This window comes from Anser brachyrhynchus, assembly GCF_964034855.1.
Source record: "Anser brachyrhynchus genome assembly, chromosome: 5".
NCBI lineage: Eukaryota > Metazoa > Chordata > Aves > Anseriformes > Anatidae > Anser > Anser brachyrhynchus.
In genome coordinates this window covers 32,395,633-32,412,311 of record NC_137699.1, presented here as the reverse complement: position 1 = coordinate 32,412,311, position 16,679 = coordinate 32,395,633, and the positions used below count along the sequence as shown (strand labels likewise).

The 16,679-nt window shown below is 46.1% G+C and overlaps 1 protein-coding gene and 1 long non-coding RNA gene across 18 annotated transcripts in view; one reads left to right on the top strand and one right to left on the bottom strand.

Annotated features, from left to right (window-relative positions):
- The window catches only part of MGA (MAX dimerization protein MGA), a 66,059-nt gene extending 60,853 nt beyond the window's left edge, over positions 1 to 5,206 (top strand). For 12 of the 16 annotated variants that reach the window (XM_080594184.1, XM_080594182.1, XM_080594172.1 and 9 more), the window contains one exon: positions 2 to 4,628. In XM_080594184.1, the coding sequence (XP_080450310.1) occupies positions 2 to 1,287 (1,286 nt within the window). In that variant the 3' untranslated portion in view covers positions 1,288 to 4,628. Of the gene's footprint in view, position 1; positions 4,629 to 5,072 lie in introns of those variants that run through there. The other 4 variants (XM_080594176.1, XM_080594173.1, XM_080594183.1 and 1 more) reach the window with 4 other exon arrangements.
- Positions 5,207 to 5,897: 691 nt separating this feature from the next.
- Positions 5,898 to 16,552, bottom strand: LOC308195941. Of its 2 annotated transcripts, XR_013951965.1 has the most exons (3): positions 7,082 to 15,560; positions 6,134 to 6,454; positions 5,898 to 6,035 (listed from the first exon to the last, which is right to left on the bottom strand). It is a non-coding gene; the product is annotated as an uncharacterized lncRNA (long non-coding RNA). The 2 variants fall into 2 exon arrangements; XR_013951964.1 differs by lacking the exon at positions 5,898 to 6,035 and having other exon boundaries at positions 6,060 to 6,454; positions 7,082 to 16,552.
- Between the last annotated feature and the right edge of the window lie 127 nt (positions 16,553 to 16,679).

The window sequence follows — 16,679 nt, the reverse complement described above, 5'->3', positions numbered from 1 at the left end:
GAAAGCGAAGATTCATTCATGATGCCAAGGATTGTTAATGTAACATCACTGGCAGCTGAAGGAAGTATGAATCTAAACCCAAACAGAAACAAAAATTCTAATACAACGACAGCTGCAGCTACTCAGGCTTCTGAGAAATCCTTGGTAGTAGCACCTCTCGAAAGTAGGAAGAGTGATAGCATCCTTTCGGAAGAAAAGGCCAAACAGTGTCCTGGAGACAGCGGAGGAGATGGAAGAAGTACCACAGGTACCGCCAAAGGTTTCTTTGAAAATAAAGATGGTTTTCCACAGATCCGGAACGTGTCCTCTACAAAGGAACGTCCAGAGTCCTTTGGCAAAAAGCTCTGCATTGGTGAGTTTGTAGGAAGCCAAGCCAGGAAGAAAGACAGCGATCCTGGAGGAGAGAGATTAAAAACGAAAGAATTGCCATTCCGCAAGCTGCAGCTCAAAGATTCGAGGATAGAAATGGAACTGAGGAAGGTAGCTTCTGCAATGGAGGAGGCAGAACTGGATACAGGTGAGTTACTGAGCAGCATTGAGGAGAGTGATGACACTGATGAGACCCTCACTTCTCTGCTCAATGAGATCGCTTTCCTCAATCAGCAATTGAATGATGATGCTTCAGGTATGTCGGAGCTGCCCAGCACCCTCAACTCAGATTTCTCCCATGGAGATGCAGAAGGTCGCCGGGGAACAGCCAGTGATCTCTCCGCCGCGGATGGTTCTTCCTTCCAGTTTGGCCATTTGGGAGGCAGTTTTAAGGACCTTTCCGAAGTTCCAGAGGGTGGTGGCTCTTTAAGTCCTCTCCTGCTGCACTTGGAAGATGATGATATTACCGATGGAGACAAGAACTCTGGGGAGCCTTCATCCGAAGCAGATGTTCTAAAGATAGTAATAGGTGCTGAAATGAAGGATCCGCTTCCCAATCTGTCCATAACCAGCGGTGGGAACGGCAAAACTGCAGAGACCACCAGTGTGACTCCACCGGTTTTGCAAATGAAAACGAATCCAGAAGCTAGTAATGCTGACACTTTGTGGAGGCCCATGCCCAAGCTGGCACCACTTGGCTTAAAAGTGGCAAGTCTGCCAGTGGACTCAGAAGGGCAGAGTACTAAAGTGATGCCCTTATTGGCACCTATAGTTGCAAAACTGGCACCCACTGGGGTAAAAACTTCATCTGCAAGTGTTCAAGAAGGACAGGATAGCAAAGTAATGCCCGCATTAGCACCCGTGGGCACAAAGTTTAGTAATACTGGGACCTTACCTTCAAATTCAGCAGGCAAATAAATGTGTGTATATTGTATCAGACTGGAATGGAGATCTGGAGCCAGTGTGAACCAGTGTCTGAGTTTGGCAACTTCCCTTGTCTGCAACGCTTTGTTTTCTGTATGGCATCAGCACTCTGTTCATCCAAGGGCAGGCCCCAAATTGAGAAATAAGTGCTATGAAACTTTAAGCATGTTGACATATTTTTACCTCACCGTTGTATTCTGGGTATTCTCCTTCTCCTTCACAAAATGTGGAAGATGATCTATCTATAACCATTGCTGGGCACATGGTATCCTTCCAAAATTGGGTCCTTCATGGAAATAGTTTGTAAAAGGACTGAGAAACCTAGGCTATTGACAGATATTTATTTTTTTCCCAGTAGTGAGGCAGCTGTCTGTTGTTGAGGGAAAAAATACGGTTCATTTGGTTTTGTACCAGGCAAACTATCTATGCAGAAACGGGATTGTTTCACATGTGCTGTTTCTAAAGTTTTGCAGAATATGATGAATGTGCAGAAATGAGATGGCAATTACTCTCAAATATGTTACCTAGAGCAGCAGAAGGGAAACTGGAGATAGTGCAGAGGGCTGAAGTGAAAAGCTTCTGTTCTTCGGTGCTAGGTAGTTCTCTGGCAGACTCCTTTTGGGAGCTTATGCCCAGAATATTGTCATAAACATCTAGAACTCTCACTGTATGGGGGAGGTAGTATTTCCCAATGCAATTAGGATAGTGTGTGAACTTTAAAACAAGTAAACAGAAAACAACATACAGAAAAGCCCCCCACCACATTCACCTCATGGCCCTATACAAATAACCCCTCCTTTGATGGTTAGGGCATCTGTAAGGGAGAATCTCAGAGAGTAGAAAAAAACGTGGGCACCCCTTTGCTACATCTTTAAATACACTGCTGAAGTAGCTTGAGTGTTTTCCCAGTTCTCTTCCCCATTCCTCCTGTCATTTCTCAAGATGTATTTGGTGGATAGGATGTTAATAGAAAGCGTTGTTTCATAAAAATACAGAACACTTTCAGACTGTTGTAGCCTAAAATAAACGAGCAAGGTGTATATGTGAATGTATATATGAAAATATGTGTATATCTTTCCAAACCTTCCATTTCTTTATAAATTCAGGAAAGGTACTCAGAGGTTTCTCACTGCGTTTGCACAAGATGTGTATAGCAAAAAAAAAAAAAAAAAGTCAACAAAAATGCTCATTACCAGGGAAATAGGGCAGTATTGAATCACAAGATGTATTTTTTATTCTTCTCTGCCACTGCTTACTCAATAACCTGTAGATGCTCTTCACTGTTCAGCTGCTGGATGTGAAGTGCCTGCAGACTGTAAAGATATTTATATTTTTGTACACAGTTTTTGTTTTCATAGTTTTCTTGACAAATTAAATTTTCAGCCTAAGAGAGATGATTTGTTAATGAGTGTATACACAATCTTTTCCTATAAAGTTTGTAAATAGGAGTTACGGTGCGCTTGAGGGGCTTCTTCACTGCTCCTAAAGGGTAAAAACCACGGCCATGAAAACGATACAGAAACTGGGAAGTAGATGGTGCGTTTTGCTTTATGTTTAGGAATGTAATCCCGTCCTACTGTCCCAGCAACAGCAGCTGGGGTTCCCCCTCAAGATTCCCGATCTTTGGTGATGCACTAATGCAGGAATTTCATCTGTCCAGCACTGAGGTTGTGCACGTGCTGAGCGATGTTCTTCCACAGTTAGGTAGCAGTGTTTGCTGTACACGCCGTGCAACCATATGCCCTGTTCAGTGAGCTGCAACTTCTGGATCCGTGTCGAGGTTAGGTCCACCAGGGATATGTATTCTTTGGGTGTTGCCTTGTCTTTTTAATGATTTTTTGTTTTTAATTACGCTGCAGAGGAGAGAAGCCCCTATAGTTAAGTATGCAGGAAGTTACTCCAGAGTCTACGTGTAAAAGGTGTCTTCACCTTGCCACTCTAACTGGTGTCTTTTAAAGCAGTTACGTATAACTTACTGCTGTTTGCATATTTGCTATTTAAATATTTGATACAAGTCCTATATTAATTCTTTGGAAGAGAGAATATAGGCCAGTCTGAGAGTCATGCAGGGTCTTACCGTTGTCACTGAATGCCTTAGAAAAGGGAATTAGCATGTAAAGGTGTATGTATGCATATTTTGCTTATCATTAAAGGGTTTTAACTCATTTTAAACCAGTGGAAGTCTGGAGTAATTATATTAGTTCAGTAGCATTATATTAGACTTAAATTTATTTACCTGGGAATCGGGTTCTGAGCATTTCTAATAGGCTGAAGTTGCTTTTTTTTTTTTTTTTAATTTACCTATGGCAGTTTGCTTTGCCAAGAGTTTTTATGCCCCCTGTGTGTGAAACAGCAACCAAAATTGTGCTGTGATTCCTTTCAAATCCCTAGTCACTGACTTCTCTTTCTGCACCTCATCCTTTAATGGTCCCAGGTGGCTAATTTTAATTACAGAATTGTGCTGATCAGTGTCTGAATTCTTTTTAAAAGGCGTGTGCTTTGCACACTTCTGTAGGACAGAAAGCTGTAGCATGAAAGCTGTTCAAATGTTATCTAAGATACCTGCTCTGCTATTGCGGATGTTTTGTCCATTATCAATGTAATGGAAAATACTTGGATGTTTTTACTGTTTGGCAGGGGGGAGTAAGGACTTTTTATTGCAATAAAAATGAGTTGTGAAAAGATGACAGTAAAAAGTTTTTGGTTCCTGAATGCGATTACTGAATGAACTAAGACCCCAGATTTGGCTGCAAAAGGTGCAGTTGGTGCAGTTCCCAGAAGGTTAGATGATGGCTTCTACCAGGCAACAAAGCATGTTCGAAATGCTCTCAGCTTCTGCTTCTCCTTGTTCCACCATCTCTTGGCTGCAGCTTAATATTTTGCTAAGAATTTAAATGATGACTTCCCCGTCTTTTTTCTTTTCTTTTTTTTTTTTTTTAACTCTTCCCTCACGTTCCCATTGGTTTGGAATAAACCTTTTAACAATGACGTATGCTGTCTTTGAGGCAATAAAGCAAGAATGTGACATGTAATGTAAAGATTTTAGAATCAGGAGAAGGAAACCCCTGCAAGGCGCACATTCTCACTCTAGACCAAGAGACCTGGAGATTTTTGGTTTTTTACACATCTGTAAATAGACTGGAATGTTTTTAAGAATATAATGAAATGCCAGATTTAGCTTTTTTCCTTTTATATATTAAAATATATCTTTCCCTCTTTTCTGCTTTTGAAAAATTGATATTTTTGTAGAAATCTAACAGTACAAGACTCTTAAATAACTGTATGTGAGGGACAAAGTGTAAAACTAAAATAAACCAATCAAGCTGAACTAGAAACTGGCTTTGAAAGTTTATTACAGGGAGGGAGAGGGAGGAGAAGTTACGTGGTGGTGCTGTTTGTGGCATGTAATGCTGTACCTGAGCACATGACAAATGTACACTCTGAGGCAGAATTTTTGGTAACACAAGCATTGGTTTCTTGGTTCAAGTAATCTGACAGCTCAGAGGAGATGAGTCTTTTGATTTAGCCTTCAGCAGTATGCAGGACATATTGGAGGTCGTAAAGAAGGATTTTGACTTATCAAATGCACGAAAGTTAACGAAGGGACTTTTCACCAAAATGCAGGTGAAAAGCAGGAAGCCTGCTTATGGAGTCAATGGGGTTAACATATGGTCATGGCATAAAAGAAAAAATATCTCAAAGATTGTCTCTAAAATCACCCTCCATGTTCCCTCCCTAACCCCAAATACAGATTAATCTTTTGTATCTGTTTCCTTTAGAGATGTTGTACAACACAGCTGTCCTCATGGGAACGAGCCCGAAGATCTGTCCCCAAGTGAAGTATCAGAGGAGATCTTTTAGAAGAAATAGATGAAATGCCTGCTACAAATCAGCACCTATCGCTGCTATCGCTTAACTTCCATATTCTGTTAAATGGGAGATAACATGCTTGATCCATGTTCTTTTTAAAATAAATATATATATATATTTAACTTCTACAGAGGAGCAAGTTTGACTTACAGACCTGAGAATATGCAAAATACAATGAAGCGAACAATTATGCTTGAGGGTACGTGATGGACTAGGGTACGTGGTGGACTGGGGAAAAGGTGATGCAGATTTTTTTTGTTTTTAAAGATGAACAGATCTCATGGGAAAATTAATTTTAAAAAATGTTGTTATAGTGTATATGTACACTATATATATTCATATATATACTATATAAATGGTGTATATATATACTATATATATTTATATATAATTTATATATATATACACACTGGTTATATGTTTATGTTTATATATATATATCTTCACCAAGATCTTTCTATGGCTCCTTATTTTAGGAGGGGGTAGGGCTATTTTTTGGAGTAGAAAGGAAAGTAAGCATAAGCATAAGGTTTATCCCATCGTGTTTGCCATGGAAAAGAACTTAACAAGAGAGTCCCGTGATGATGGGCGCTGGGTTTCTTTGCATTGCAGTGTATTGAGGGCTCCTCAACTGTGTTACCCTGCTGGGGCCAGCTCCAAGAGGAGGAGAAGGGACATGTTCCTGTCAGGCTTTTCTAGGTGGTTTTTGACTTCCAGGGCGGTGGGGTGAGGATGTAGCACTGCAGGGCTTCTGCCTTTCCGCTGGCCTCGGGCCCGTGTAGTTCCCCCGTCCAACACGGAGGGGTGCTGCCCCTTGCAAGCAGCGCAGCTCGCCGTGCCTTGTGGGCTGAAACCAGGCAACTAAATAGCAGCTAAAAAAAGATGCAACACAAACATGAGCTGTGCACCATATTTAGTGGTTTTCCGTTTCGATTAACTCCTTAGGCAGCAGCTGTATAAAGAAACTTGCCTTGCTCCTCTGCTTTTCCTGAGCAGCTTCTCTCTGGCAAAATCCTTGCTGGTTGCAAACCGCAGCACGTGCAACACCAGTGCATAGCTCTTCGTGGGCACAAAGGTTTGGGGCAAGGTCTGGGTGTCATGGGTCTGCCAGGCTTGAGTTAGCACTGGCCTCCAGTCAGTTGAGGCTCCTGAGTGCTGCAAAGGTATAAACAACTTCACAGCTTTGAGGTGCTGAAGGACCTTGAAATATCTTGTGTGGTGGTGAAGGTGCTCAGGAGAAGCAGGCAGGAGTGAGGAGAGGAATCTGGGATCCTGTCATGTGTGGCTGTTGCTGGAAGAAATCTAAAAGTAAATAAATAAAAATCCACACACAAGAAACCACCTCTTAGCTTAATAAAGAAGGGCCAGAGTTTGCCTTTAAATTGTTCCAGATCGAGTCTACAATAAAAACTAGATGGGAGGATGGGTGGGTGATGAAAGCTCACTGGCTTCTGGAATAGCTCAGTGAGTTTTCAGCCCTTGGGGGACCCAGGCTTTTTGTGATGGCGGAAGGCCATCACGAAAAGATGATCGAGACTTGTTTAATTTGTAGCATTTGACTGTTGGGATTAGCAGGAGGCCCATCAGCAGGACCATAACAGCTTGATGGGTGTTCTCAAGACAGCAGTGACCAGACAAGGGAGAGGCTGTGTTGGAGGAGATCAGGGCAGTATGGCTGCCACAGCACCTGGCCCCTCATAGGAGCTGCAGGAGCTCTTCCCATCCCCAGGGGCAGGTGCTCCTCCTGACTTGAGCCAACTCGCTCAAAACCAGAAGCAAATTCCTCCACGTAGCCTGGCTTGTGAGGTGAGGGAGCCCTTCTCCCACATCCTGCCAGTTACCTCCCACGAGCCAGAACTGCAGCCTGCTCCAGCCCCTGCCCTGTTGTGCCTGCCCTGGACCTCGTTTTTGGGCTCACCTTTGCAGCCGTGGATCTCCTTGTGGCAGGGATGATTCTAGGGATCGTGGCATTCCTCACCGAATTGCTTTCCTCCTGAAGGAAAAATGAAAGGACGGTGACCAGCCGTCTGGTTTCTTTTGGTACTAAATGAAGCGTGGGGTTATTTGGGTAAACAGCAGCTGAAGACAAGTCCTCCCACAGGAAGAAGCCGCTCGTTGCTTGGCACAGACGGAGCTGTGCAGTGCCCAGCCAGGAAAGCCCGTGGCCCTCCCCACACGTGGGCACAGCTCGCCATCCATCAGGAAGCTTCATCAGTCCCTGCCCAAGCCTTCAGGCACTGGCAGTGCCGAGCTTTGAAAATGCGTTAGCTGACATGACGCTGTGCTTCTGAGAAAGCAAGGTTATGGAGCCGGGGTAAAACACGATCCGATGAACCATTCACGTCCCTTCGGGAGCCATGTTGGGCGAGTTCAGCCCTGTGAGAGCAGCAGGGCCAAACATCCGTGAGCTTCACCAGATACAAGGTGGATAGCGCGACAGATAGGTTTTTCCTGCTCTGGTTATCTTGGTACTTCTCTTTTTTTTTAATGATATAGATCTGATGGGCTCTTGTTACAACTTGCGTTCAGGTGACGGGCTGCAAAAGCGTGAGGGGAAAAAGGAGGTGCCAGCGAATCTTTTGCAACAAGTGATGATTAATGCCTATTCTTCTAGCAATTTCACTTCTAGGTTATGACGAGCCTTTGGTTTTAACAAATGAGGCAAGCAGACTTTCAGCTCGTGACTGCTTTGCGGAGCTTTAAAATTGCTTCCTCAGCTTTTGGATGTCCATGGCAATAAAAAGAAACAACACAAAACCGCAAAAAGTCTTCCTGCAGAATCGCACCCCACAGAAGTTTCGTGGCTCTGATGTACAGGGCACTCAGCTGAACCAGGAGGCTCAGTCTCCAGGAAGAAATTCCAATAAACGGCTCCTATCGGGCGAGCTGAACTGGTGGCAGCCTCAGTGGGAATTGTTTACTACCGTGCTCCAGCATAGACAAGGCCTCATTGTCTGGCTTTGACAGGGAAAATGTCCAGTTTCGCAAACTTTGCTGAGCAAGGGAGAAAATAATTATATTGCAGATCGGCTTACAAGGGGCACATTCATGTTTGGAAGAAAACTTGATTTTCATAGGGCGAGAAAGAGAAGCACGGCCGCCAAAGGGAAAAGCCAGCGCGTCGGTGACCTACGAAGAGGGCCTCGAGCCAGGAGCTGTTCCTGGCCAAGGCGGGTCCCGGGGGTCCCGGTCCTGGCCCTGGCTGGGCGGCAGGCACCGAGCACACCACGAGCAGCGGGGACAGCACAGCCCGAGCTGGGAGGTGCCGGTGCAGCCATCAGGCCCCAAAGCGTTGGTGAATTTTGCCTCATGTGTTTTTACTTAGGAGGATGACAGGGCGAGTATTTAAGGAAGAGGTTTTACAGCGCGGGGCTGGCTGCAATGAGCTGTGTGCCGTCGGTGCCGGCTGTGGAGTGGCCGCCTTCCCCCGAGCTGGGAGCATTAGCTGGAGCCATTTTGGCTGTCTACCCAAGGGGGAGGATGCAATTATCTTCTTTTCGCAAGATTGCATATAATTTTCTTTCTTTTATCTTAAAAAAAAAATAAAAGAATGAAACAAGCAGAAATAAACAGTGTAACAAGCTGATAACCCATTAATTTTTTCATCAGGTTGAAAGCAAAGCTCAAATGAGTCTGGTTTTATTAATCCTGCTCTGTGAACATTTCTCTCAAGACTGCGTGCGCTCTCCTCCTTGCAGGAAGCTGCAACAGCCAGCATAAACCCAGTTTGTTGTCATGGCAATTTCGTTAGCTGCCTTATCTGTACACCCGATTGCAGGTACCCAGAGGTTCCCACAGAAAAATGCAGGTGGAACGGCACCTCTGGAGATGTGCAGGCCACCAACTGAGGGCCAGGCAGCCGTGAGACCATGCCACGTTGCTTAGGGCTTTCTCTGTCCAGGACCTGAAGACCCCGAGGTTTGGGGGCACAAGCACATCCATACAAACCAGTAAAACCTGTGCTTGAATTCTCTTCAGATAGCCTTACAAGCACGCAAATGCTGCCATTAATCCCAGTCCTTCCTATTTGTTGTCACCTGTACAAAATGTACTGTCCTAAGGAAGGGGGAGAGCATGCGTGCGCGTGTCCTTGTTCTGAAGGGCACCCCCTTGCCAACTCTCTTTTGACAGGATTGTTTCACGAGTTTTGTGTTTCACCCTTCAGCTTGTCTCATATTTAGTATACCGTGTCCCGAGGGCAACTGCTGTCCAAGGTTTGTCGTGTTTAACTGAATTATCGTTGCCATGGGTGGTGGAAAGGTCAAATTTCATTCTGCATGGTGAATTCTGCCAGCCAAGGTATGTTACAGAGGAAGGGGGGAACCAGGCTCTCAAAGTCTGTGTCAAGGAGTCAGAGGGTGAACTGAGCAGGATTTTAAGAGGAGTTTACAGTAATCTGTTGCCCTGCTTCCCAAGGAAATGCAACTGGAATTGGGTCCACATTTAGGCTTATTGGAAAGCCCAGATTCACAGCCAAGTGTCATGGCTCTTTTTGAGCCTGCCCCTGTGCCTGCTCGCTGCTTTCTGGCCACAGCCTCCTCTGGGACAGTTGTGCTTTGCCTCAGATGCCTACTGAGGTCCTCACAGTGAGGATTTCAGGGAGCCCAGCATGGGCGAAGGGGTTGGCACAAGCCACTGACTTCTAGGTAGGGCTGGGCTGGCAACAGGTCTGGAAAAACTCAGGGAGATCCAGTGTCATTTGTCTGGATACCAAACGCACCCGGGTCATGCTTTTCCTGTGGTGTCAAAGCCTGCCCAGGAGGAACATGTAAAGGGGAGAGGTGCCTGTGTCCCACTGCATCTGCTGGCAGAGCAGCAGCTTAGCTGGACCCGACAGCCCGTTTGTGAAAAAACAGTAATAAAAAAAAGCATCTAACAGGGAGGACATGGGCATGTCGTGAGAGGAAATTCAGAACATCACCGATGTGCCAAGTGTGGCTGTAGGAGACATAACGAGCAGGTGTGGAAAACTGATACAAGCAGGTGAGTTTTGCAGCTTGCAATATAATGCTTTGATATCTCTTATCATCAGACGGATTTTCGTTTATGCTTGCTTACTTACAGTTCTGCTGTAGTTCCTTAATTTTGCCAATGGTAGGTAACAGTAAAAAGCATCTGTGGAGGCCAGGCAGCTGCACAGCACATTCAGTCTCTGAGATCTGTCGCGCTGCCTTCTTCTGAGGGCAAAGCCCAATGCTGGCTGAGTTTTGGTCTGCACTGTCAGCTTGCTGAGCACCACCGAGAGCAAAACTATCTCCAGCCAGGGCACCATCTACTGCGGACTTGCAGAAGATATTTGCAGCGCATTGTTCCCCTTAATTACTGCTCTCTGGAAATACAAAGCATGGGATGAAGGATAATGAAACAAACAGGCTTATTTAGGTCAATTACAAAAACGCGGGCTAATTGTGAACAAAGTGGTAAAGCAGGAGCAGACGGGGCTCAGGGGCAGACGATGCCACCGGTGACCTACATACCGCTGGGCGGCAGGCGGTGGGGGCGCGCAGCTCAGCGCGGGAGGGGTTTGCACGTTCTCTCCTTTCAGGTCCCAGCGGGCACGCTGCGTGCCACCCGCGGAGCTGTGCAGAGCTGGCCCCTGTGTGCAGGAACACTCAGGGAGGTGATGGCCAAGCCACGCAGGGGCCTCCTTCCCAAGCGGTGTTCGACCCTCAGGAAGCTGCAGGACCTCTGAGACTTGGGGCAGACCTGGAAAATATTAGCACTTTTTTTTTTTTTTTTTTGCCTCCTGCAGAACAACCCTGGAGTGAAAATGGTGTAGTTTGTACGCTCTGCTTATCCTGCCAGGGGGAGGACAAGCGAATGACGATCGTGTCCTGATCTGTGTTTGGACACGCGCAGGAAAACCCATCCCACGATCCCGTTCTGTGCCTGTAACTGTCGGGAGCGCTCTTACCTCACCTGACTCAACACAACCAAACCAGACCCAGCCTTCCTCCAGGAAACAGGCCCTTACAGCAGAAAGGCAGCAGCTTTCAGTCTCTGCTCAGGGAGCCCTTGTGAGTGCTTCCAAGGTGCTCGTGAGGCGTGGTTGTTCTGGGCTACCTCCCACAAACACCCTGAAACCCACTGCTGACAGGATGAAGTGTGCAGGTGTTGGCAGCTCTGCTGCGAAGTATTTCAGGGTCCCAAACTGGGAAGGGTATAAGGTAACTGCCCTAAGGGAAGCCGTTATCATTCCTCAAGGAGTTCAATGGTAAATTAATCCTGTGCTTCACATTTCCAGGGAGCAGTAATTAAGGAGAACAATGGAACAAATATAACTCCTACAAAAGGGAACAAAGACTTGGCATCCACCAGCTCAGTCAAATGCTTTCCTATAATGTGTTTTTCAGCTCTGGGTGCCCCTTGCATGTCAGGAGCTCTGAATCCAGCATCCCATCTCTGTGTGCCTTCCAGCCCTGGGTGCCTGGCTGGGCAACAAGAGAGACCCCTCTTTTATCTGTACGTGGCTGGTTTTGTCTCTGCCCAACCCTAAGGTCCTAGCTAATCCCTCTGTAAAACAGAGTTCAGGCAAGACTGCAGTTTCACCGTGAGCTTTTGAGACTGACAAACGATTCGGCCCTGTGTGTGAATGGAACCAGACTCTGTTAGAGCTAAGCTTAAGGAAGACCCCGTGGATTAGCCTCGGAAACATGTTACGGGCCATCTCAGCAGCCAAGGCTGTGATGGTGGGGACTTCACAGGACCCAGAGAGTATCCAGGCTGTCTGGGAAGGAATACCTGCTGTATTTCCCCTCTAACAGCCCCCATGAAGACGGCAAGAAGCACACGTTCCCAGCCAGCAGCTACAGCACTGCATTCCCCACAGCGGCGATGCTCTCACGACGATGGCTCAGAGCACACGCTGCTGAGGTCCTGCGGCCATTCCTCCAGCCTCCAGTCACCCGGCCCAGGCTGTTTTCTATCACATTTATTGCTTCACAGCAAGCTCCAAAGCTTGCTACACACCGGATGCATGCGTGCCTCGGGCACCAGGTGAGTCAGCACAGGGCAGATGCACGGCCCTGGCTCGACAGCTGAACAGACACATGTATGTGCTTCGATAATTACGTTAAGAGCATTTTTAAATGAGGACATGGGTATAGTTGATCCCTTGAAATACAGGAATGAGACATAAGTGGGCTTGTTCACCTGAGTTAAAATTTAAATGGATTCGTAATATTTTCCTTCAATTTAGATAACATTTTTCTAATTTGGAAAAAAAAAATGGCTTAGCTGTACTTGGGATTTACAAATACATCTGTGCACCTTTAATTTCACTATGGTAATTACCCATCCTTGGTGTTACGAGCCTTTTCTAAGCAATATCTTCCTATCTTCGCTTGGGCTTTCCATACAACACATTTTGTTCTTACTCCCCTAGCTTCTCTAGATCCTGTGTAGCTGCTGGTTGGAAACTAAACATTTCAAGTCAGGCACCAGGACCCCGACTAAAAGACCCAAGACTGGGTTGCAAATAACTTCCAGAAACTCATTTTGCTCGTCCCTTTTAGCTGTGACAATAAAGGAGAGGAAGGGACAAAGATCACTGGGGGAGAACAAGTCAACAAAAGCAAGTAACTCTGGTGGAGTTCACCACCTGACACGCCATACATTGAGTTTAGAAGGCTTGTGTATTTCCTGTGAAGGATCTTGTGTGCTTTGTCAGGGCAAACTCATTGCTGAGTAAGAGGCTAGTAATGAAACGGTTATTAAGTTTGCAGTCTTTTTCCTAGCTGGAGGAAAATCATATCTAAAATATCTTCTATAAACAACACAGTAGCTGCTTTTCCTCTTTTGCCCCTTACCTATTTTCTTATGTATCTACTTCTATTCTGGAGTAGACCTAAGCTGTTTACCTTCCCTCCTTCACCCTCCCTCCCCACCTGAGTGCCTGCTGTTTGCTGTTCTAATAAGTCACCAGGTGGAAAAAGATTTTATGACCCTGCAGAATCAACATCATGTGAGGCTAAAATGGTAGACAATAGCCTAAATGGAAACCAGCACCATGGTCCCGTGGAGGTGGAAGGGTCAACAGCTCTTACAGAAGACTGAAAGCTCATCCTGCCAAGTGTTTCAAAATTTGGGGGACAAAATATGTTCTCTGCTCTTCACTTGGCCTTTGCTAAACCAGCCTGAAGGCTGCTCAGGATAGTGGCAGTGACGGTGTGTAGCAAAATCTGTCCACACAATTTTAGCGGAGACACGTGAGCAAGCTCAGCCCCTGCTCTGTGCTGTTTGGAAGCCATGCATTTGCATTGGTATGATGCCAATCCTTGACTAAGACACCTGGTCTCCAAATAGGCATCAGTTCCTCATGCCACCTGCCACGACTTCCAATTTGGAGCTCCCTCCAGTAACAGGCTTGTCTGTTGGAATCTAAAAAATATGAACTGCTGTCTCAGGTCTGTTTCTCTGAGAAAGAAATCAGTTTAAAAAAAAAAGGGAAAAGCAAGCTGATCAGGCAGCCACGCTGGGTCACGGCTGCAGTGTGGTAGCGATGCAGCGGGGGCTCGGAGGCACGCGGCACCTTGCTGCCCCTGTTACGCAGAGCTCACGCAGTGCTCAGCAGAGCTGGTGGTGGGACCACGAGTGTCCTCATCACGTCAGCAGGGTCAGCTGGAGAGTCACCTCACGTTCCCTGCCTGACTGCTGGTGGTGGGAAGAGCTCGGGGAACAAGTTCAAGGAAAGGTTTTAATGGCAAGAGGGCTCGCGGAGTACTTCTGCTCTGTTGCTTCGCATCTTCTTTTACATGCCTTTTTATCAAGGCATTTTTGAGTAGGAAAATCATTCTGATTAAAGCCACTTAGAAAATGTTCATTCTGCTTTGAGCCCTACAGAAGGCTTATGGGATTATTTGCAAGATGTTATTTCTTAGAAAACACAGAGGATTTCTGCAACAGAGGAAAACGTTTCCAGATAGCTAATTACCTAGTGCTTAAAAATAGGGCATTTCATTTACGAGGCATCTGGTCTCTCTCATTATTTATGGCACACCTCAGAAGACTACTTTAAGAGCATCACTGAAGAGTAAATGCCAAAGGCAAATTATATAATTTATTCATGGTAGATTGGCTCTTCTGGAAGGGAAGAACTCATGACCTTAGAGTGAAGCTGAAAATCCTGCTGCCTCCACTTATCATCAACTGATCTCAGTCAAGGTGCTGACCCTGGGAGTGGGCCCTACAGAAAGTAGAAGTTTTTTCTTTCCATTTTGAGTTATTTGGTATTTCCTGTATGATAAAGCGACAGGGAGAACTGAAGCCAAGAAGGTTAGCATCTCCTACTCCGGTTTCACCCAAGCTAACACTCTCATAGTTGTAGAGTCAGTACATGGGTTTTGCACTAATCTTTTGTAAATGTGATGTTAGAATTGGAAAATCAGGCCCTTCTAATGATGGAAATAAGTGTGGAATAGGACTCGTATTACAATGCTTAGAGGAAGCTGGTCATTCCTGCTTGTTTTCCCTTTGTAATAATAGGATCAATCCTCCTGCCCCCCCCGAAAAAAAGAGAACACCCCAAACAAAACAAAACAAAACAAAAAACCAAGTGTTTATATTAATAAAACTGTAGAAAAAGTTTCTTTAAAATCATTGGTACGACCTTTCTCTTTAAGATGAACTGAAGGAACTATGTGACATTTCATCCCGTTTTACCTAATAATTACAAAGGGGGTAAGTTTTACTCAGAAAATCAGAAGCATCACTTGCCTGTCCCAGTTCCTTTTCAGTGAATTTCAAAGTCCAGTGATGTTTCAGACATAGTCTGTCTCCTCAGTCGCTTCACAGACACAAAGAATTGTAATCACAAATCACATTATGCTGAGCTCAGCTTTCAACAGAACAACGCTAGCTGCGTTAAAACAGCGTCTCCCAAGCAGACATCTCAGCTGTCCCTTGTTTTCAAAGACATCCCTCAGTTCATTCCCAAATGTATGCATGTTTCTCACAAATGTGATGACTCTGATGTTTTACTGTTGAACAGCAGAAATTTAAGAACTATCAACTGCTTTCTCCCCCCTGCGCAGTGTCAGGTCCCAGTGGTGTACAGGCTGGTGCGCGTTTTTAACTCCGCATCCAGCATGAGTGGTTCTGCTCACTAGAACTGCTCCCAGTCTGGATAAAACTAAGCACCCGCTAAATCTTTATAGAAGAGGGATTTTACTTTTTTTTTCTTTCTTTTTTTTTTTTTCTTTTCCCAGCAGCTCTGTTTTCCTTCATAAATCCCTACTCACCCTTTGAAACAGGGCTCTGCTTTCCAGCAAAGTGGCAATAGGTAGGAATGGACAACACCCACATTTTCTGAAAGAATCCTCTTATGTGCCTCTTCTTGGGCTGCAGACCATGTTTGGGTGTGGAAGCTAAGATACTTTTGTTCCTATCTCCCACAGACTTCAATTACTTTTACTTAAAGAAATAATTGCGACACTGCTGACTTGCAATTTAATTGTAAATTTAAAAAAATGTGGTATATTTCTGAAAGCCTGGAACCACGCTGCTTTTTGACTCATAGCAACAGGTGTGGATTTCTTTAGGGCACCTATGTATGAAGGCTAAAGATTAATGAAGGTTAGAAACCAACATTTTAAACACACTTCTTGCAGGTTACTGTGGCATGACAGGAGCTCATAGAGATTGGAAAGATGTCCTGTGTTATGCCTCTAGGTGTTTCCTTCAATATATGCAGGTTTCTGACCAGCCAAGCCTTAAGATCGTAATCCTGGCTGCTCAGAATCCCTCTTTGAATGGAAAACAACCTTTTCTTGAAATACAGGCAGTGCGGGGTCACATAGTCACAAGCAGTGACACTGGCAGTGTGCTGGCCGTTGTGGTCACCACTAAGGGCAAGACCACGGCCTGTGTGGCTTGACTGCCATGGTAAAGCTGTGCCTGAACTTTCTGAACACTGAAGATTTTCATGGCCTGTGTTTTTGGCACGGTCACCCCCAGTTGCTGCGCGTACTCTGGGTTTGAGTCAGTTGTGGAAGATGGGATGGTCATCACTGAGGGGAAACTGGGGAGGGATTGCGGAGCAAGCAGCAAGGAGCCCGCAGGGCGTTCTGAGGATGGACTGAGAATGGCAGCTGCCATCCCTGAAGGTGTTTAAGAGACTCGTGGACGTGGTGCATTAGTGAGGGACTTGGCAGTGTAAGATGGAAGTGGGACTCGGTGATGCTGAGGGTCTTTCCCAACCCATGACTGTGCTAAAGAAGGGGGTGCCAGCAGGTTTTTTTCATAGGGCGGACCCTCAGAAACACCACTTTCCTTCCCCTCCTCCAGGCCAGTCCCTAAACTCCCCCAGAGCTCAACGCCCCCTCGGACAGCATTTGCCGACCCCCCTCCCCCAGCCTCGCCCGCCGCCGCCTCACGGCGCCCGTGAGGGGGCGGCGCGAGCTCCCCGCGCCCGTTAACGGCCGCCCTCGCGCCGCGCCAGCCCTCCGCCAGGGGCGCGCGCCCCCAGCTCCGCCGCCGCCGCCGCTTGACCCGCGCGAGGCGCCGTAGCGCGGCCGGGC